At 41.4% G+C, this 21,873-nt stretch overlaps 1 protein-coding gene and 1 long non-coding RNA gene across 2 annotated transcripts in view; one reads left to right on the forward strand and one right to left on the reverse strand.

Moving 5' to 3' along the window:
• The first annotated feature begins 1,216 nt into the window (after positions 1 to 1,216).
• LOC122461293 lies at positions 1,217 to 3,728 on the forward strand. The gene is made up of 2 exons (XR_006283189.1): positions 1,217 to 1,343; positions 2,277 to 3,728. It is a non-coding gene; the product is annotated as an uncharacterized LOC122461293 (long non-coding RNA).
• TGFBI (transforming growth factor beta induced) overlaps positions 3,498 to 21,873 on the reverse strand; it is a 34,603-nt gene continuing 16,227 nt past the window's right edge. The window contains exons 3-17 of the mRNA XM_038413945.2: positions 21,426 to 21,490; positions 19,643 to 19,800; positions 18,394 to 18,558; positions 17,608 to 17,754; positions 16,682 to 16,823; positions 14,720 to 14,932; positions 13,826 to 13,963; positions 13,385 to 13,530; positions 12,813 to 12,949; positions 11,879 to 12,009; positions 8,393 to 8,517; positions 7,973 to 8,075; positions 7,072 to 7,151; positions 5,889 to 5,913; positions 3,498 to 4,556 (exon numbers count right to left, since the gene is read on the reverse strand). Coding sequence (XP_038269873.1) covers positions 4,516 to 4,556; positions 5,889 to 5,913; positions 7,072 to 7,151; positions 7,973 to 8,075; positions 8,393 to 8,517; positions 11,879 to 12,009; positions 12,813 to 12,949; positions 13,385 to 13,530; positions 13,826 to 13,963; positions 14,720 to 14,932; positions 16,682 to 16,823; positions 17,608 to 17,754; positions 18,394 to 18,558; positions 19,643 to 19,800; positions 21,426 to 21,490 — 1,816 coding nt within the window. The 3' untranslated portion in view covers positions 3,498 to 4,515. The remainder of the gene's footprint in view (positions 4,557 to 5,888; positions 5,914 to 7,071; positions 7,152 to 7,972; positions 8,076 to 8,392; positions 8,518 to 11,878; positions 12,010 to 12,812; positions 12,950 to 13,384; positions 13,531 to 13,825; positions 13,964 to 14,719; positions 14,933 to 16,681; positions 16,824 to 17,607; positions 17,755 to 18,393; positions 18,559 to 19,642; positions 19,801 to 21,425; positions 21,491 to 21,873) is intronic.

Raw genomic sequence — 21,873 nt, forward strand, 5'->3', positions numbered from 1 at the left:
GACAGCATTGGCCAATGAAGCAAGAGAGCAGTTCCCCTCTAAAATTTCCAAAGACACACAAGCACACAACAGCACTTTGGTGCTTCCAGAAGTGTTACCAGAGAAAATATTTCCCATTCTTAGTTGCAGCCTCTCAGCTAAGAATATGCCTGCTCACAGCTGAGACTACAGGAGAAACAAGAAGGAAGGAGCATGCCTGTCTCTCTAATGCCAGTGCTGATTGGAGCAGTATCTTTATTTTCTACTGGCCGCCTTCAGCCCTAGTAGAACAGGGCACAATGGTGCGGCCAAGGGGTCCGTTATAGCTAGGTACTGGAAGGGGTAAAGAGCCTATAGCAGGAGTATGGAAATATGGGGTTACAAGGCTCAGGAGGGATGGAGAGGAGGAAGAATAGTTGGAGAGCAGAATAAAAGATTGAGTGGCAGGAGGGAGGGAGAAAGAAGAGAAAGATGACCAAAAGGAAGTGTGGAAAAGGAGGAGGCATCCATGGTTAAGGGACAAGAAAACCAAAGTGAACAAATAAAGGATGATTAGGTGGGACTTCCCAAAGGGCCTCCATAAACCTAGAAGCACACGTACCCTTGATTTTGAATGGAATATAGGTCATTTAGGAGCATAGGAGTTTTCAAAGATGCCCTCTGTTATAAAGCAATCACAAAAGCAGGACAGGTCAGTGATGGGAAAGGCAAGATCTAAAATGGAAAGACTGAAAATTAACTTTTAATATTTTTGATTACGTAGAAAAGGGGCTTGTTGCTTTGATCTCATCATACCCATATCTGCATCATTCTGCTGGCTCCCCTTCTCCAGCACATCAAACACAAATGACGCATCTTCACTTTCAACATCCTTCACAGCCTGTCCCCACTCTACCGATCATTTCCTGTGCACTATCAAGCTGCTAACGCCCACCTCCAATCAGCCAATATTGCTGGCCTTCATTGCCCACTTGTTACATTTTCAAAACAAGTCCCTTTGAGGCACTTCTCCCAGGCACATGAAGCAAAATAGAAGCAAGCATAAACGTCCACAAAAGCACCTCACTGTTGTCCTTCAAATCAGCCCCTTAGATTTCTCCTTTGCCACAATGCCTACCAAACACTCACTCAATGGCTAGACCCCCTGTGTGCTGAGATCACTCCCTCTCCTGCTACCCAGTATTGTCCCACCATTTCCTTGTGTGCCCACATCTGTATCTGTCACTACCTCTTATCTTAGGCTGACCTCTCTTTGGAGCGTGGATCATTTTTGTTCAGTGTTTGTACAGGATGTGGTATACTGTGGGACCAGGACCACAAATGTGAATCTGATCTAGGCACCACTGCGATATAAATAATAAAATGTGAGTATTTCTAATAGAATGCTGGTATTACCATGGTCGAGCTGTGTGTAGATTAAAACAATAGTTAAAATGAGCCACCATGGCCCCGTTTTATGCTGAGCAGCATTTCCCTTGGCCTCCCGAGAATTAAAGACCTCAGTCTCAAGCTGTGGGCCAGGCTGGCCTACCCACTTTAGAGAGGTCAGGAGCCTCCACTATCCTTGCCTATCACTGGCTGATTTTCAAGCCTTCTTCCTGCAACAAAATTGGATTTAAAAATGCCACCCCCACCCCCAGTAAAATCTGGGCCTGCTCCTGTGATCCCTCCAGTCTCATTAAGGTAAAACTGCATGTGGTGCACAGAACGTGGCAGGCTCAGGGCCCCCCCCCCACATGTGCCTTTGTCTTAGGCCCCTGTGGCTATAGGGTTGAAAAGCTCCATGTCGCCACTCCATTTTCCGAAGACTCAGATCCCAAAATCAAGTTCATCGTGCAGAAAAGTAAGACGTGCGAGAACTCAGACAAAAAGAAGAGGCTGTTTTTCAGCTTCCTATTATACACATGGTTCAGATACAGCTTGTGGAAACTTGTTTTGCATTTAATGGAAGAAAAATAAATTGGCATTTTTCTCAGCTTGGAAAACAAGAAGTCTAGATTTAATATTTCTGAAGTGAGATGTTTACATTTGGCTTATTCATTTTATACAGGCTAACAGATGGGCCCAACAGTGAATATAAAGGCTATAACTCAGCGAAGAAACCTTCCTGGCATTCCGATTTCAGAAAGCTTAACTCCAGATGTTTAGAAAATGCAGCAGAATTCCAGGAGGGAAGGCAGCCTTATGTCCGCTTTCCAAGTCTTCAGAGTATAAGGAGATTGATTTGATGCTCATTAAAGCCTTGAGGCGTTAAAGTTAATGCTAATTATACTTGTTTTTCATATTTCTTCTGATAGGCTATTGGTTGACATGTGAAGAGACTGTGGCTACCACAAATCAGTAGAGAAATCCAGGGGCTGTTTTCTGGCTGGTGTACAGAGATGCCAGAGAGTTTTGCCTTTTAGATGGCCTTTGGACAGGCTTCAGCACTTGGCAGCAGGAATTAGTGATTTAAGCCCCCACCCACCAAACCTGTTGAGCCGACTCCAGAGACTAACCTCAATGCAAGGTGATGGCCACTGGTGTGTCCCTGTCAGAGCTTGTAGGGGTCTCACAATCCTCTGAGGCTTGTGGAGAGATTGAGTACAACCCTCAGCACTGGACACCTGGTGGCACTGTAGAAGACCAACAGACCCAGCAGGCGAGATTGAACCTGGGGCCTCTGGAACTTAGTGCATGAGCTAAAAGCCATATGGCCCTTAGCTAAGGCTGTAGAGAGAGATTAATGATTCTGCATTAAGTGGTCTCGATGCCACTAGATGGGACAGAACACCCCCACCCAGGAAGTGTGTGGGTTATACTAGCCCTGAAGCCACTCACAGTGTCTCAAGCCAGCTGTCCTAGTCCCATGTAAGGCCAGCCTCAGTGCATAAACAGCTACAAAATCTCAGGTGTGGAGGTGGGCTGTACTACTCAGACTGCAGGGGCTGCATGTCCCACCTTCTGTCCGTGGCACTGCAGCCCTTCAAAATCCTGTCACTTTGGGAAATGGAGCCAGTTGCACAGTGGAGGCTTGAAACCCTGGAGTGAGAATCCTGCAAGATGATCTCTTCAAGAGAAGCACAAGTGCAAGGTTAGAGATGATCCCTTTCAACAAGTCACTTGTAAAGAGGAACAAGATTGCAAAATAGAAACAAGTGGGAGTTTCCAAACATTGTTTTTTCTCCTTTCTTTTTACATTCAGAGCTGAATAATACTGCCCTGCCAGTTGATGGTCAGGGGGAAATCAACCCTCCAGCCTCATTCAGAGGGACCATTACTGCTACAAGCAGCCAGGACTACTCCCATCTTCCAGTCCATTCTGCAGTGTAACCAGCACAATTATGGCTGCTCACGATTTGGGGAGAGAACTGCAGTGACAAAACAAAAAAAAGAGGAAGGTCTCTTGTTCTCTCTCCCCACTCTAATGCAGCCATGATTTGGCCCACAGTATTTACCAGGCCAAATATAACCTAGATCCCCAGCAAGTCCGAAGTCAAACTGTACCCTTGAGCAATAAAAATCATGCTGCTGTCATTATACATTTTTGATTTTATTGTTTTTTTTTTAAAACCAACAGTTATTACAAATGAATCATTTGAAGGTTTCTGAGAAGGAGAAGTCTCATTACAGATATGATGTATTTTCAGTCTTCTTGTGAACCGAGACAGCAAAGTCAAATCCATATGCATAAACAAAACCAAACAAAACTAGAACAGTTCACACTGCAGTTTATATCATGCAAATTCCCTAACAGAAGGTTTTTAAAAGAAAACAAAAACAAACAAAACCTCAAACTCAGACTTCCATGGAAGACTTTCAAAACACAGACTAGGGAGGGAGGGGTGAAGAGAAAGAAAAGATGTATTCTTTGGTTTAAAACACAGTATTGCTTGGAAAACATTTAGTGAGTTCAATAAAAGGATGATCTTTAAAATAATCCCTGTGTAACCAACTGTAAGGTTGGCACCTATGTGATCATTTACTTGAAAGGTGATCACGTACAATTATGGCCCAGTCATTAGGTGAATGTTTTTGAAAAGGTGACACTTGGATGCTTTTTATTTTTTGCACAAATTGAGACCATACACTTTAGATCTTGATTTTTCAGAGGTGCTTAGAATCCACAAATGCAGTTGAAGTCAGAGCTGAAGATCAGTCTTGATTCAGGAAAGTGTCCCTGTTCAGGATAGCCCTTAACTAGTGCTGTCCTGAACAGGGACGGACCCAAGTACTTGCTTAAGTTCTTTCCTCAACCAAAACTGTAATCAGCACTTGATCTGTGGCAGTTGTGGGCCTTACTTTTCAAAAGTGCAAGAGCAAGTACCTAAACTTGAAGCATCCAGAATCAGGGATTACTTCTGAAAAGCATTCGCCTTAATGTACAGCCCCTAAAGGTCAAAAAAGCAAAAATGGTTTAAAAATATGGCTTTTTTCTCCTATCCATTTGAGTGGAAACAAAATAAACTTAAGTGTGATATTTGGTTTTTAAAAACAATTCTGTCCTTTCCTTAAAATGACAGCAAAAGCTGATTGTTCTGCTGAATGTTCTTCACTTTATTGTTTCATCCTTGCTAATAACCTGGAATATACAGGTGCTGAAAAGGGAAAGGAAGAAGACAGACATGAAAAATACAATGCACAGAAACATTTAATTCCATCTTCCCCTGGATTCAAACAATATAATACATCTCACTTGGACAGAAATCAGTAGCCAGTAATATACATTTGCTATTGCTTTTGCTCTGCACTCATATGGTTCTAGTCAAGTCTTACTAAAGTCAGTAGAAAGATTCCCACTGATTTTAATGGGCTCTTGGTTATGCTCATAGTGCATGTTTTGGGCTTGTTCCCAAGAGGCAGTGAGCACTTACAACTTCCACTGATTGCACAGGGAGTTGCAGGTGTTCAAAGCCTCTCAAGGATCTAGTCCTTTAAGTCCAATAAAAGGAGGTAACAGCGCTATTTCTGATCTGCATTTCCCATTTATTGGAAATCATTAATACTAAGCTTGTAATTGTACAGTGGCACCTTGGTCTTTCCTGTGGCACACAAATAGTTTGGTTTCCAGAGGCCTAGAATGCTTTAGTCTAACCCAAGGCTCAATATAATGGCAACTGGGTGAAATTTAAATGGCCTGTGATATACAGAAGTCAGATGAGATGATCTAGTGGTTCCATCTGACCTTAAATTCTATGAAATAAAACTTACGATAGCAGATGGTCTGGCCTTGTAACACCTACAGTATGTGACTACACACCAGCATCAGGGTGGGTAGGAAAATATTAAGGATCCCTTTAGAGCAAGGATCAGCAACCTTTGGCACATGGCCCATCAGGGAAAGCCTCTGGCAGGCCAGGTCGGTTTGTTTACCTGCCGCGTCTGCAGGTTTGGCCAATCGCAGCTCCCACTAGCTGTGGTTTGCTGTTCCAGGCCAATGGGGGTTGTGGGAAGAGGTGGCCTGGCCCATGCCACTTCCTGCAGCTCCCATTGGCCTGGAGTGGCGAACTGCAGCCAGTGGGAGCTGCGATCAGCTGAACCTATGGACGCTGCAGGTAAACAAACAGTCCCGGCACACCAGTGGCTTTCCCTGACAGGCCGCATGCCAAAGGTTGCCGATACCTGCTTTAGAGGATGATAGTGAAACTCTTCCTGCAGGTTCCACATGGATGTTTTTTTCAGCACTTATGAAATAGGTCAAAGGCAGCCTAAAAGTGCATGTTTATTGGGGGAGGGATTGATTTAAAGTGATAAGTGGAAGTTGGTGACACGTAGAGTTCCATGAGCACAGTAGCAAACTGAGACCTATTTGAATTTGACTCCTAGAAGGGAAAGTTATTCCATTGGTTTAAAAAACAGAGGTGACAAAAGGGCTAGTAATATTGGAAATATCCCAGAGAATACGAGAGAAAGCAAGTTGTGTTATTTACCTAGCCGAGCACTCCTCAGGGAAACCTGTAAGAAAAGAATATTTAAAGAATAAATTCTGACTCTTATCTATATTGGATAGCAACTAATCAATATTTTCCAAGTATACTGAACAGAGCTGGTCAAAATGTTTGAAACTATCAGCAAAAAAGGATTTGTTGAAAAATAAAAGCCATTTTTTAAACCGGCATTAATATTGAAGCCTCAGCAGCAATAGCTTGAGCAGAATACAACTGCATCCTGCGTTCAGTGATGCGAGCTGCAGGAAGCATGTTACACTAGCTCTTCAAAGACAAATGCTGACTTCCTAGCTTTGTTTGGGTACAAGTGAAGGTATTGATTATGATGACTAAGGTAGCAATCCTGAACAGGCTTCTGCATGTACTTAAACTTTATACACTGAGACTTCAATGGATGATTGTTCACAAACGTTAAGCACCTGCCTTTATAGGCTCAAGCTCTGAAGTCCTACATGATTTGGGTCCTGGTTATCTGAGAGACCTCTCCCACTGTCTACCACCAGGGACATAGAGATCAGCTGGGAGTTAGAGATTTTTAGAGAGTGTGCCATCAAGTGGCTGGTGGAAAGGCATTCTCAGCAGAAGGTCCCACAATTATGAAACTCCTTGCCCCAGTGTGCTAAAAGACCCCTCGATCTGTAAGTGGCAAGGATCAGTGTCAGGTCCATCTCCTCTCCAAGGCATTTTCCTGAGCGGAGGTCTGAGGTAATTACGGAGTATGATACATAGTTTAATGTTGGATAAGAATCTCCCATTGGTCAACAAGTTAAACATGTTTCTTTCTGGTTATTACTTCTACAGCTACCATTGTCTAGGAGTGCCTGGCACATTAAAAACAAATGCAGAAGGGAAGTTCCCTGCAGTAGAGAACTTACTGGATCTGAACAAAGGAGCAGGGAAAGTGATGTAATAATTACATTTGAATACAACATATGCTGTTGAGGTTTGGCACACGTCTGTCTTACTGCAGATAAAATCCTGGTGCTGTATGTTATAATTTTTTTTTTTAAATTGTAAGCAAGAAAGAGAAGACTGCTCAGGGTTCAAAGTGTTACGTGATTAGTATTTTCTTAAATCAAAAACTGAATAAATATAATGATCCTTAAAAATTGTTAATAGATCTAATTTCAGTAGTGTCCCAATATGTGGGCTAAATTTTGTTTACCTTGGATAATGCAGATGCCTGTTTGAAGATTTCTAGTGCAGGATCTGCAGGCTCATCTCCTCTTTCTTGAGGCCTAAAAGCTGAGGGTGTAATTAAATCATTAATATAGACTTTAGAAGAAGGAAGCAGGAAATATTTTTTTTAGTGTTCTGTAGCTAGGCATGAAATCACACATCAATACAACAGCACCCACTGAATTATAATACTTACTAGGTCATCCCCCTTCTTCAGATAGCCAAGCGAGCAATGGTCCTGCAGCTTGTTGTTTATTTGAACTATTCCTGTGACAGCCCATTCTCTACTGTACTTTAACTGATGCGTACATAACAATAGCCAGATAGTCCCACTTTACAAATTGTTCACTGTAGCCGATAGCTGTACAGTCACTACACTACCATTAGCTCCTTCAGAGCAGGAGCACAATATATGAAGGCCCTGATTCATCCCTGGTCAGGACCGCTCTTGAGATGCTAAAGAGAAGCATATGCTTAAGTTCCACTGACTTCAACAGGACTGCTTACATGTTTAAACTAGGCACATGCTTATGTAGCTTTCTGAACTGGGACCCAACTTAATAGAACCCAGATGAACAGGTTTCAACTGTGTCACCATACGTGGTTAAAATACATTAAAAAACCACTGAATACTGATATTTTATAGTGTAACTGCATTGTGTAAAATGAACAGACTATATGACTGATGGTATATTGCACAGCTGCTCACAAAATATCAAAAATTGTACCTATTCTGCTAGCAGAACTTAAAGAACTAGTATATTTGCTATAGCAAATTTTGCTTCCTAATAAACCCGCACAGAAAATGTATTTCCTTTTATAAACTGTGCAAAACATCAGTGAAATTCCTAGCCAGCAGCTTTATATATTTAGAAACGTTGACCTACCTGGAGGTTGTAAGACAGCATTCACAGCATGAATCACACCATTAGTGGCCATGATATCAGTTTCGGCAACAGGTTCCTTGTTGACATTTACTACATTGTTTTTCTGAATGGGGGAAAGAGAGAAACCACCATTTAGTGGATGGGACAAAACCCCCCAAACCTCTACAATAAAGTTAGCCTGTTTTCTCCCTAGAAGGCTTTTCCTGAGATCTCAAAACAGGAGTTATTATTTCAAGACTGTCGGCTTCCTGAGGTTACACATCTCTCTGCTAGGAACCAGTGATGCCATTTAGTAAGAGCATGTGTCCATTTGGAAGCTGTTTTGACATTGTGCAAGTGAGCATAACCATACTGTTGAAAAACAAACCAGAAAACAAAACCACAAGGAAATCCCAAAAAAAACCACACACAAAAACTTACAGTGCTAACTTCAATTTTATCACCCTGCAGAGACTTCAATCTCACAAGAGCTCCAACTGCTCCACTGACCAAGATTTCATCCCCAATATGGTACTTCAGAATAGTAGCAAGTTCTTTAGCATTACCTGGCATAAGAAACATTTACAGAACAATGTTACAGCTTATTCCCTGTACACTGTCAGTTTTGAGAGATAAATGCCATATGCATATACAGGTGGGTGAGGTAATATTTCTTCATCTTTTATTAAAAGACATTATCTTACCACCTGGTCTTGCTAATAACCCAGGGCCAGCATGGCTACACCACCACTGCATATGCATATAAAGTCACTTCACCCTCTACTGAAATCCAATCACCTCTGACATCAAATGGAAAAATATCATTGATAGTTCAAAGTACAGAGATAATTTGAGGAGGTAAAATGTAAATATCCTAGCTGGAACATCAGGGTTAACACTCATCTGTATAGAAAGTCCCCTGGATCTTTAACCACAAGCAGGCCTAGAGCTGTGCAAACAACTGATTTTTTTCCTGTCTGCTGACCAAAGTTGGAAGTGGAGCAGGGAGAAAAAAATAAAAATAAAAAAAGTTTGTTTCAGATTGAGCCAATACAAAAAAATTCAAAGCAATTTAAACAAATTTAATTAAAAAAAAAAAGATTAATTCCAGATCAAAACATTTTACTTGATCCAAAACCAAGTGTCAGAGTAGCAGCCATGTTAGTCTGTATTCGCAAAAAGAAAAGGAGTACTTGTGGCCCCTTAGAGACTGTAATTGAGTTTTTTTTTTTTTTAGAAAAAAAACTAAAATAAAATTGAAGCAAAATTCTAAGCAAAAAACTGTTTTCAGTTGAAAAATTGAGATGTTTTATTTTTTAAAAGGTGAAAAAAACATTTCAACCTAAACAATTTGGTGAATCGACACAAATTCACAAAACGTTTCAGTCGACCCAAAACTGCAACTTTTGGGAAAGGGTTAAAAAAAAAGTTTTAGCTGGAAAACATCACCCAACTTTAGTCAAGACCAGTTTATGGTCCAAAAGATATGTCAGTAGTACAGTGCCCTCAAACCCCATGCAGAGGTATTGGGTCAATATTCACTCAATATTGATATTGAGATGAGATCTATTAATTGAGATCTATTAAGAAATAGATATTTCTTACTGCTTCCAGTACAGATTAGTCCTGACCGTGCTTAATTTATGAAATGTAACACGATGACAACCCGGAGCCACTCCTAGTCACTTAGAAGAAGAGGGGCATATGAAAAACTCTCCAAAATTAAAGTGTTTCTTTATATTATTTACTTTATTTCCTGGTATTGATTGGGTTTAAACAAAAAAAAAAAAAGGGAGGAACTCAGAATCTTGTCTGCTAGTTCACATATCAATGGAGTTACCAATACTAATATTACTTTAAAATAGATACAAAACTTGCTCATAATGAGCTAAATTGTGGCACTGGAGAGTCACTATTTTCACGGAACCAACAGAGTTTACAGACATTGGTATCAGAGTCTGATCCAAACCCCACTGACATCAAACAGGAGTCTCTCTATTGAATTCACTAGGCTTTGGATCAGATCCTGGAAGAACTAAGTTGGTGTATTCCTCGCAGTCTGTTTCCTGGTTAGCCAGAGGGTGGAGCAATAGTGTACATCAATCTCTCTCATTTTCTCCTTAGAGATGCAGTGCCAACAACTAAACTCTAGGTCAGACAGAACATGTGATGCTAAGGGCCAGATTTGTAAAGGTATTCAGGCACCTAACTTCCACTGATTTTAATGAGAGGTAGGCACCTAAATCCATTTAAAAATCTGGGCCTTGGTCCAAAATGAAAGCAGCCCATTTAACAAGATGTACATTTTATTTCAGCAGCTTCATCTCAATAAGCACCAAATCTTTTCCTCTATGGTCCATGTGAGGCAGTTCACACTGCATATCCTCACCAGCATGATTCACTTCACCTTCAGAACCATAAGCTAAATATTTGCTTTGAAAAACCAAGAACATTTCAAGCACTCACGTCTGGGATATTTCACCCGTAGAGCTGGTTACAGTAGTTGCAAAAACAGATGTGAAATATTTATACATAAACACTAGAATGACTGCATAGGCTGATGTAATAGATTACTGCTCCATGCACTTAAAAGGATAGCCAGCTACCATACACAGATGCTTTACAGATTATGTCGTCAGTGTTTGCTTGGGTTTTAAATGAATAGCCAGCATTCTTTCCAAACCACATCCATTTTTTAAACTCAAAAAGGGACAACATTCTGTTGCTTACACAGAAGATGGCTGTAAAAGTTCCCATATTTTTTCCATGTCATGTCTGCAAGCCTGTGCTTTACAGCTGTAGTTCTCAACTAGGGGTTCGGGCCCTCTGGGGGTGGGGAGGGGGCACAAGCAGGCTTCAGTGAGCCCACCAAGCAGGGCCAGTGTTAGACTTGCTGGGGCCCGGAGTAGAAAGCCGAAGCCCCACCGCAAGGGTCTGAAGCCTGAGGTCTTAAGCCCCCGTCACCCGGGCTTGAAGTCGAAGCCTGAGCAATGTAGCTTCATGGGGGTACCCGGTTGCATGGGGCCCCAGGCAACTGCCCTGTTTGCTACCCCCTAATGCCATCCCTGCTTTTACATGCAGAAACCACCAGTTGTGGCACACGTGGGCCATGGAGTTTTTATTATATGTTGAGGGAGGCTTCAGAAAGAAAAAAGGTTGAGAACCCCTACTTTACAGGACATTGGTCTCCTCCTGGTCTTTATCTTTTCCTAATCCAAAATATCTGTCTCTTATAGCAAGATTTGTTTTCTTCTTTCCCTGCTATTTTATATATATAAATATATTTAAAAAAAAAACATTCAGTTTGGGGTAGGACTCTGCCTGATAAATGCTTGGATAGGAATCATTTTCCATCTACAATATTAAACACTTTTCCACATCCATGCAAAACCTGGTTGTTAAAGTATCATGAGAACAGGGCGCAATGATCCTTCCGCCATATACATTTACTGTGCAGCAGACAGGCATGCAGACTACAGGCAGGTTCATAGATCTCACCCAGCTGGCATGTGAGGACCAGAGACCTCAAGTGCCAACAGCATTGCTAGAAATACCATGGACAGGTGAAGCAATTGTGATTCCATGGTCCCAACCAGTCTACACTGGCCAGGAGAGCTAAGCCCAGGCAGGGGAGTGTTCCCTGCATGCTCTGAACAATCATAACGGATGCCATTGTATCCCAAACGTTCCCAGAGGTCTTGTATCTGCCTCACTAGAAAATTTAAGGCCACTTTTTGATGCCTTCTGTACAGATCACAAGCTTTCTGTTAGTGCATGACATACGAGTTGGTTATGTAGGAGGAGAGCTTTCAATGGATAGGGAGACACAAATTTTAAAGATCAAAGAATGCGATATTGAAGGCATATTTATCTTGGTCAGTCCTTCAACATTATGCAACATTAAAAATCATATCTATGGATATTTACCCATAAGTTTGTTCAGTTCCCCTTGTGGCATAGCTCGGAAAGCTTCGTTTGTTGGAGCAAACACCGTGAAGGTACCTGGCCTATTTAATGTCTCCATTAGACCTGCTGATTGGATGGCAGCCACCAACGTACTGCAAGACACACGCAAAACACAGTTGTAGGCAGTGCTTAATTTGTAATGAAAGAGGTGCCAGGGCTTAAGCCATTTTTTTACATTCATAACTGATGCAGCAAGCCCAGAGGTGTCAGGGCTAGAAGCTGCCAAGCACAGAGGTACCGGGGCTCAGCCCTAGCAAGCCATGGCACGAAACACTGTTTGTAGGCTTCACTTGTTTAAACCTACATTATTCTAATGGCAGATACATTCAGCTAAAGAGTAACGCTGTAGGTTATTTTCAAGAAGAATTATGTTAAAGCTACAAAATATGATAGGTTCTGGCAAATAATTTAATTGAAAAGTTAAGGCCTAATCCAAAGTCCACTGAAATCAATGGCAGTCTTTCCCTGGGGCTTTGAATCAAATTCTTACTGTACTAACCTACAGATGATTCTTTTTAGATCCCAATCCAGCTCCCACTGAGTTGGTCTAGGGCTCTTTGATAATTTGAAACAAGGAACAAATTGGGGGACACAACAGAAATATTCTGGACTCACTTGGTAATTAAAATTTTTAAGCCCCACTTTTATTTTAAAAGTTTTGCTGCTTATAATTTAGAAAGACATGCATTTAGATGCTTTTTCATTAACAAATTATATAATAATGACTTCAATCCATAGTTAATTGGAATTGCTTTGACAGCTCTGCTGCTACTGCAAGACTAACAGCAAGAACAAAATTTCACCTAGTCTATTCTATGTGGGTTCTGATATTGTGCTCATCATCATGCTATCGGAGCACTTTCCATAAGGTGCATTAAGCAATGTGACTACACACCTGAAACGTTGGTCTGCCTTTAGAACATCCATGACTGTTCCTACTGGTGGAGTCAGCATTTTATCCACTGTAAACAAGGTGCCAAACCTTCCTCTCCTGTCATGGGCAGCAATACAGACGTTTTCAATGCAGAGGTTCTGCAAATATAAAAACACAGACAAAATAAATTAAAAATACATTTCAAGGGATAAAATATTTTAATTGTTACATTGTTTGTTTGTATTTTTCACTTTGATACTTCATTCAAGCTAACTTTTTTATATTATATAAATTAGCCCTTAGCAGGCTTGCATATGTATAACTGAGGGCACCATTTGGCCTCCAGAATTTTTGCTACAGATGATGGATGAGAAAGAAAGAATACAGCCTGACTCTCAGATCCCAAACTGAGTTTGCAGATCTGCGTTGAAATCCTGACCCCATTGAATTCAATGGAAGAAATCCCATTGACTTCACTGGGTCCAGAATTTCACCCCTGATGTGTTATCAGTGAGACATTAAATAACAGAGCAACAGCCCTTCTAGAGCAATAATACTGTATCAGACTAAGAAAGAGTTAAATAGACACTCACATTGCGGTATACAAAAACTCTCAGTTCTTTGCCACCCAGAGTTTCTAGCTTCTGTCCATGGTAAAGATATTTAGAAGAAAGCTGTTCTTTAAGAATGTGATCTAGAAGCAAATTCTTTGTGTTCCGGTTCATAGGAGGAGTCCCATCTGCAGCAAAAAGCATTTCAACACACAGTGATTAATTTTAACATCATCATTAAGACTCTACAGGATCTAAATAATAAATATGGTATCTGTGTTGCCTTTCAGTTTCAAAGCCATCCTAGCAAAACCAGTTTAAGTGAGAGAGAGGGGATGTGTGTACACACACACACACACCCACCCCTCAATGAAGAAAGCAATCATTAACAATAGTAAAAATCTGGCATATAACTCTGGTTCCTCCCAGAAGCAGGTCTGTGATAAGAACCAATGGAACGTATAGAAGATTTCCAAAGTTTACCTTTGAACACAATGTTTACTGGGGCAAGAAGCGTCACACGCTCATTTCCACTGAGATGAGAGCTGAGATCAGCTTGTCTAAAAAGGTCAATAGATGTTGAAACATCAGATTCTTTACCTAACTCGAACAAAGTTTTAGCTAAAGAAAAGAAAAAAAAAAAAACAAACAAACAAAACCAGGAATCACTTGTTAAAACTATATTAAATGCTTCAACAAATTGGTTTCAGCATGGACTACCATCTTTTTGTAATTAGAAATACATACTAATGAGCAATGCATATTGCCGGAAAGCAAATGGATGCAAAAAAAGGATCAATCAAAAGCACTACTTATTTCCAAATCCCAAATACTGGGATTTTCAAAATAGACACTGAATTTCAAAGGGAGTTGGATGTCCCAACTCTTAGGCTTCTTTGAAAGTCCCAGCCTTGATTTTTTTTGACTGAATGTAATACCTATCTTCTCTTTTGCCATCTGTTGAGTTATTTCCAATGAGTCCTTCATTAAAAAACCCTTAGAACTTTAAATTAGACACCCCATTAAACTGTAATGATACAAAATTCTACTGAAAAAAGATTTCCAAAGCAGGGTTGGAGAGGAGGAACATAAGGACATCACCAATGTAAAGGTGCACGTCAACCTTCCTAAAGGATCATGAAAAACCCTGTATTTACACATGCAGGTCAGGTAATTGGGAACCTAATGACATATCCAGTTACCAAATTTGTATGCGCAAATACTGGCTTAGGTGGGCAGACATTAGCGTGTGCACAGGCATGCTTGTTACATTGCCCAATGAAAAAATTCTATCACAAAATATATTAAAAACCCACTACATGTACTACTCCAAACAAAAACAAAAAAGAAATCCAATATGCAGATCAATGGTTTTACCTGAGTCTGGAATCAGCAGCTCATTAACAAAATGTACTACACCATTAACAGCTAGGACATCCTTTTCAGCAATGATAGGCCTTCCATTCAGGGTGAGTTCATCACCAGTACAGCCTACTTCCAACATGGTACCTTCCAGCGTCTCCATTGACAAGCCGGCAATAATGGCCTCAGCACACATGGCTGATTTCAATATGTGATGATTTAACAGGTCTAGAAGAGAGAAAATGCACATGGTAAGTAGAAGTGTGGAAAGCCAGCTTGGAAATTATTATTTGTAGTGCCTAGGAGCCCTAGTCAAGGACTACAACCACACTGTGATAGGCACTGTACAAAGACCAGTCCCAAAAGGGCTTACAATGATTGATCAGATTTTACAGCCTATGGACTAAGACCCCTGCAAGTGACAAAACCTGCACAAAAGGAGTAAGTCACTGTACTTAAGTTTTTATACAGGATACAATCTAGCTTTTGCTACGTTAGCAAAAGATTTAGAATTGAATTCTCTCTCTCTACTCAGGGAAACAGGCAGACATTATTATGTCTTTTAGTAGTGGAATCTTCACTCTGCAAGATGCAGAAGACTATAATTAAATGTAATAGCAACCATCCTCGTTTGGAGGCCACTCTTAATTCAAAGCTGCCAAGGAAGTAGTGAAATGTAATAGATGCTCCATTCTTGTCCAAGATATGGGTCTAAACATTATCCAGAGAGTTACATCAGTGGAAACCTGAAGGAGCTTTATTGACTTCAGTGAGTTGCTCCAGATTTACTGTGCTATAGTTGAGGGTAGGATTTGGCCCGAGATATTTAACTTCTCTAGTAAAAATTAATAATCTTCTGCTGGTGATAGATAAAGGCCAGATACCAGCCTCAACTAACTCCCCTTTGAGCTACTCCATTAACCCAAAGGGATGCAGCTAGGGATCCTCCCCGCCCTGCCAGTAGGCTCAATGTTACTTCCTCTCAATCTCAGAGTTTGGGGTGGGATGGCATGCCATGCATCCCAGGGTGCATAACAGCTCCTAGGGGGCCACCACGAGCATCTTGGAGGCTGTTGTAACTTATACCTGGGACTGAAGCAGCCACGGGCTGGAGGGAGTGCAAAGGTGGATCTTAGCCCACTCCCCAGGTCCTACACTAAGCAGAGCTTGGCTAGCTACAAGGATCCGTGTCCAGATGGCCGTTCTGATGGACTGGTAGCTGTGGAACTGATCACATGAGCAAGGTAGCATGGCCCATAATTTTACGTTCTAAAAATCATTAAGCTGCCTGGATGTTTATAGCAGGAGAAAACCTATTTTCTCTCTACACAGCAGCCCAACAAGTGCATTCATTTTGATCTGAAGATAGTAATTCTTTTATGGCCCAAATCCTGCCCCATCCCTGTCTGGCTGCAAAGGCTGTCCTACGCAGCAGAAGAGCTATAGTGCCACTACATGGTGTGGGCATAGATGGATGGCTGTTTGTGCGGGGCACCTTTGCCCTCTTAATGCCATAGAGCAGAGTTCCCAGTACAATCACACACTGGCTCTGTAGCAGTAAGGTAGAGCTGGAGGATTGGTTGCTTTGTGTGTCTTCTGATTCCCCCCCCCCCCATACTCAGGCAGAGATTTCTAAAGGAGTTTGTAGTCAAACTCCCAAACACCTTTGGAAATCTCAGCCTCAGTTCCCCTGTGAGCCAGCTGTGTGCTCTGGGGAGTGCATGGCTTCCTCTTTCCCGCATGGAGTTCTCCTATGCCCAGCTAACACACACAGCTTGGTGCAGCATGTGGACCTTAAGTTCCCTGTGTTTTGTCCTAAAGAAAAGGCTGCACCATCCAAGATAAAAAAAAATAAAAAAATGTCAAGTGGATTATTCAGCCTATGTCAGGACGTATCAAGGGTCAGTTCTCTTACTTACCTACTTGAGCTGCAAAAATACTTTTCTACCTTTCAACACACTTGGCAAACTCATTTACCTTTGAGAGCTTCCGGGTCCCCAAGGATCCTGTTCAGTGTTTCTTGTGGGATCTTCTCAAAGGCTTCATTAGTTGGAGCCAAGAGTGTGAATTGGCCATCACTTTCTAACAAGGTATTAAGACCAGACGCAGCCACAGCAGCCTTTAAAGAAGTGGGAGGAGAGAGGCTAGAATCCTCTCAACAAGAACACAAAGAAGGAAAAATATCCCCCCCCCCCTCCAGACAAGGGCTAAGGAGCAGACTTTTAAAAGCATCTGGTGCCTATCTGCATCCATAGGCACCTAAATACCTTTTCTTAAAAATCTGGCCCTATGTACTTAGCAGCATCTTACCCTTCAGGCAGGCAATCTTTGGAACACATCGGGTGGCAGACTTAGGGCTTGCTCCAATACCTATTGGAGTCAATGGAAAGGATCCCAGTGACTTCAAATGGTACTGGCTCAGCTCCTTAACCTGGTTAACTGGGAAATGCCAATTTATGTTTAAAATGTTAAAGTTCAATGTATAAGATGTGCATTAATATTTTAAGTTGACATTTGTTAAATCAGTTGGGTCAATGTTTCTGAACAGTAACATCTAATGCCAGGATTTTCAAAAGGAAATAAGGGAGTGAGGCCTGGTGTACATTTTAGAAGTTTTACCAAAATAACTGTCAGTAAGTGGTGTGATTTTTTAATTGATATAGTTAAACCAGTAGACACAGTTATGGCAGTACATGATGCTTTATACTGGTATAGATTCCAAATCAGAATAAACTATATCAGCATAAGCAGTTTGCTGGCAAAGATAAAGCAGCAAAACTTTAAAGTGCAGACAAGCCCTTGGTTATGTACATCCTACTGAAATTCAGTGGGAGTTGGACACCTTTGAAAATCATGGATGAAAGCATGAACGAACACGCTGTAAACCCTTGAGATGAACTCACCCGAAGAGTTTCAAGATTTTCATTGGTCTCAACGATTTGCTGAATACTGTTCGTTGTGGTGGCGATGACTTTATCTATCAGATGGACCACTCCATTGGTGGCATGATGGTCTGCTTTCAAAAGTCTGGCACAGTTCACGGTCACAATCTGCAGAGGAAACGATCCAGAGGGGATAGAGTTCAATTAATTAAAAAACTAAAACAAAAAACCCCACAATCCACAAACTGCATTAGTACTAGGAGAAGTTAAAGAAATATATGTAGAGAGGATTTAATACTGTAATGACTCTGAATTTACACTTTTCAATAAATGCTCCTTGTATATAGTTCTGTAATCAGAAGCTTAACACACATTTGATAAAATTATACTGTAGCAAAACTACTCACTATAGTATGAAGTATAAGCAAATACATATCAGCACGCTCACCCAAGTGTAACATTTACTGCATCATCATCTATGGATCGATCTGTGTATAAAAATTCTGTACAAGCGCCTTGTGCACCTATATACCAATATTTGCTCAGGTAATTTGGGGCTCAATTGTGTGACATGCAGAGTGCCTTCAATTCTCATTGAGATCAATGGGCACCAATCACCTTCCTGTATCAGACCCTCTTCCTCAGAGTTTTTGGTCTCTTTATGATTAATATTTTACCAAAAAAAAAAAAAAAAGATACAGTATAAGAATTCTGGGGCCACTGGCATAGCTCCATTCACTTGGATCAGTTTACTCCATTTGGGGGATCTGGTCCCCGTTGTTACAGTAGTACAAGTAATTCACTTACTCCGTTAGGATAGTGGTGGATCTGAATATCAATATTCTGATACATTGAAGGAAGGGACGTTCCATGTTTCAGCTCATCTGTTAGGACCCGTCTGTTCACCATATGGTAGCGAAGAGCATTTAGCAGTTCGATGTTAACGTTACTGACCAATGAATCCAACATTTCCTGAAAATAAGCAAAAAATAAGCAAAAAAAAGATTTGCCTGAAAATTACTTAGTGTCATTAAATCTAGTGTAAATATAATTTCTTCAATAGCAGGAGCCCTGATATTGCATAGGGATCTTTCAGGATGGATCTTGACTCCCAAATGGATTTCTACAGCATTCCATGCCACTGTAAAGTTCCCTGGCAACATCTTTCAGTAATCGGGCTATTGAAATTTTGTTGAGAAAAGCTATTGATCTAAAAAGCTGAAATAGAAGCCAATACTTCAAAATGTGTGTTTTAAAATGAAAGTTGGGCAAACCTAAAGGACATGTTTGTCTTGGACTTTAAAACCATAACTTTCATGTAGAACTAGCCATAACTTTGTATGCGTCTCGCCATAAGCTTTCATTTAGGATCATCATTTGTATTGTGGTAGCTCCTAGGAAGTCTACAAACAAGGACTGGAGCGCCATTGTGGAAGGTGCAGCAGGTGCATGTAATGAAAAAGATGGTCCCTGGCCCAATATCAATTTATTTACTGTTAAAATGTACACATTTGGCGTAGTCTCGGCAGACTAGGCGAACGAGTCTGAATTCTCTCCCAGTTCCTAGGAATGGGCTCTCTGGCTCAGGCACTATGGTGTGACTTGTGGTGAATGCTTTTTCCCCATAATGTGTAATTGAACTATGGAACTCACTGTTACATGACATCATTGAGGTCAAGAACTCAAAAAGAGACTGGACATTTATATGGCTAACGAGAACATCCAGAGTAATCTTAAAGATCCACAAAGAATTGTGGGAGGGATATTAACACTCATGCTTCAGACATCCTCTACCTGTTAGAAATCATCATGAGACCTAACACGGGGCAGGATCTGTTACTCCAGGGTTCTTGCACCTTCCTCTGAAGCATCTGGGGCTGTCAGAGATATGATGCTGGACAAGATGGACCTAGCTCTGATCAAGCAGGGCAATTCCTATGCTGGAAGCTTACATTGCCTCGGTCAGGGCTGTTCCTATTATGCGGACAGAGGACTCAGTGCTGCGAATCTAGAAGAGTCGGGGAGAGAACAAGAAGGAAGGCGGATTTTATCTTACAGCAGGCAAAGCAGCCCAGGCCTCATTGTTTGGGGCAAAGATTGTAAAACTTCCAGGTCCTTCAATTTCTGGTCTCAGGTTAGAGCTGTCGGAGTACAGTTGTGTGGTGGAGGCTCCAACAATCCCCAGGGTATCGTAGAGGTTTGAAAGTGGCAATGCTGAAAGAAGAAAATATCAAATTTGATAACCCGGTAGCAGTTCCAGCAGGCAGCCATTCCCATCTCCCTGCACATTGCGGAATGAAAACAGAGCTGCTGGCAAAAATGTATCTGGAAATGAAACATGTCAGCGAACTCAGACGTCAAAGGAATCGTTTGATATAAGTCTAGGTGTGCCACTCTATTTCCCATGTTTTGTCCCACCCCCCTCAAGACATAGCAGGATAGAATATAAAAATCATGCAATGTTCTGTACGCTGACACAACTTCATCCCCCATCCCTGAATTCTTCTGAAATGGTCCCCTCAAACATACATTTGTTGGTAATGGAATACTAGTTTATCCTTCGCTGCTGTCCTAAAACTGGGTGAGATTCTGATCACAATTACAGCAGTATAATTGACAACCTTAAATGGAGTTACTTTGGATTTATACTGGTGTAAAATGACAGTCCAAATTGGGCCCCATGTAATTGGGGTTTGAAACTCAAGAAACAAGGAGGTTTATCAATTTCATATAGTCTGTCATTAGACCTGAAGTTTCACATTTTCCCTTGATTATTCACATTTAGAGATGGGGGTTCACATTTTGGGGCTTAGATCTTGTACATTTTGGTGCTAGGAGATGTAAACTGTACTTCCCTGCAACTGCCGGGTACAGTGTGTCTCAGGTGGACTCTCCCTGGACAGTAGTGGTATCACCTTCCCTTAGGGCTGGTCTAATCTCCCTTAGGATCCTTCACTCTCATAGAAGCTGCCTATGGGATATACTGAATCAAGGCATCCCCTGCTACTCTTACCAAGACTGTCCATTTCCAGAGCTGACTAACTGCAGGCACCCCACTAGTATGGAGACTGCAGAGCCTTGTTCTGCTGCAACATCCCACCAGGTAAACTAGCCTCCCGCAGGATACATGAATGAATATGCCTGACTGAATCCAATACGAGCAGCCTCTCCCCCTCATGTGCCCCACAAATTCCACAGGGCCAGATCCTTGGCTGGTATAAACTGGCACCATACCTTGATCTCAGTGGAGCTTCACCAATGTAAGCCAGCCGAGAATTTGGTCTGCAGCATTTAAAATGAAATATTGCAACTCCCACAGTAGCAAAAAGGTTGTGTAGGGACATCACGCCCATGGGAATGATTAAAAGACAAAGAAAGCAGAAACCATTTTTTACTGTATCCAGCGGATTTCCCACCTTTTTTGAGGTCACTAAACTGTATCTTCTAATCAAAATAGATCTTGCTAAATTCATACTCACTGAAACAATAAGCATGGTCTGGAAGAACTGTGTGTTACAGTAGATCATTTTATATTAAAATTTCCAGTAGAGTTATATTACCCACCGGAATAAGTATTTTCTAACAGTCAAACTACCTTAACTTAGAATAAATTGCATTCAATAGTTTTAAAGTGGATAAAACATTTCTGTCAAAACTTGGCATGTACTGGAGCTGATGTACCCCATAACTTAGTGCTCCACTTGGTGGGTTTGCCCTTTCCATGGAGAGGAGTGTACAAAATCACACATAATGCCCAAGAATCAAATTCACTTTGAACAACTGTCTATGCTAGAGCTGTAGAATTATAAAGCATCTATATAAACAGAACACATTTTTACCAGCTGGGCAGCCTTTTTCTCCAGGTACCTTTTCATATCCAGGGCAGCACTCGTAGCTGATCACTCTGTAATAGGACACAGACACCACAGATAATGACAAACAGCTTTTCAATCCATATCACTTCTACTCAGTCAGCCCAAGATAATCATGGAGGGACAACGGCTGTTCTCTACATTTGACTACAGTTCCTATGTGTGTTGTGCCGAGGGCCTAAAGCAAATCCTTCCTGGCTAAGTAACTAGCTATTCTTTGGGCAGGTCTACACTTAAAATACTGCACCAATGCAGCTTATTGTTGCAGCTGGGCTGCTGTAGCGCTTAAGTGAAGTCGCTCCTACTCTGGTGGGAGAGCTTCTCCCACCAGCATGAGAGGCGGTAGCTATATTGATGGGAGAAGCTCTCCTGCCAACATAGTGCTGTCTACACTGAGGGTTAGGTCGGTATAACT

Source organism: Dermochelys coriacea, chromosome 8, assembly GCF_009764565.3.
Source record: "Dermochelys coriacea isolate rDerCor1 chromosome 8, rDerCor1.pri.v4, whole genome shotgun sequence".
Classification (NCBI taxonomy): domain Eukaryota; kingdom Metazoa; phylum Chordata; order Testudines; family Dermochelyidae; genus Dermochelys; species Dermochelys coriacea.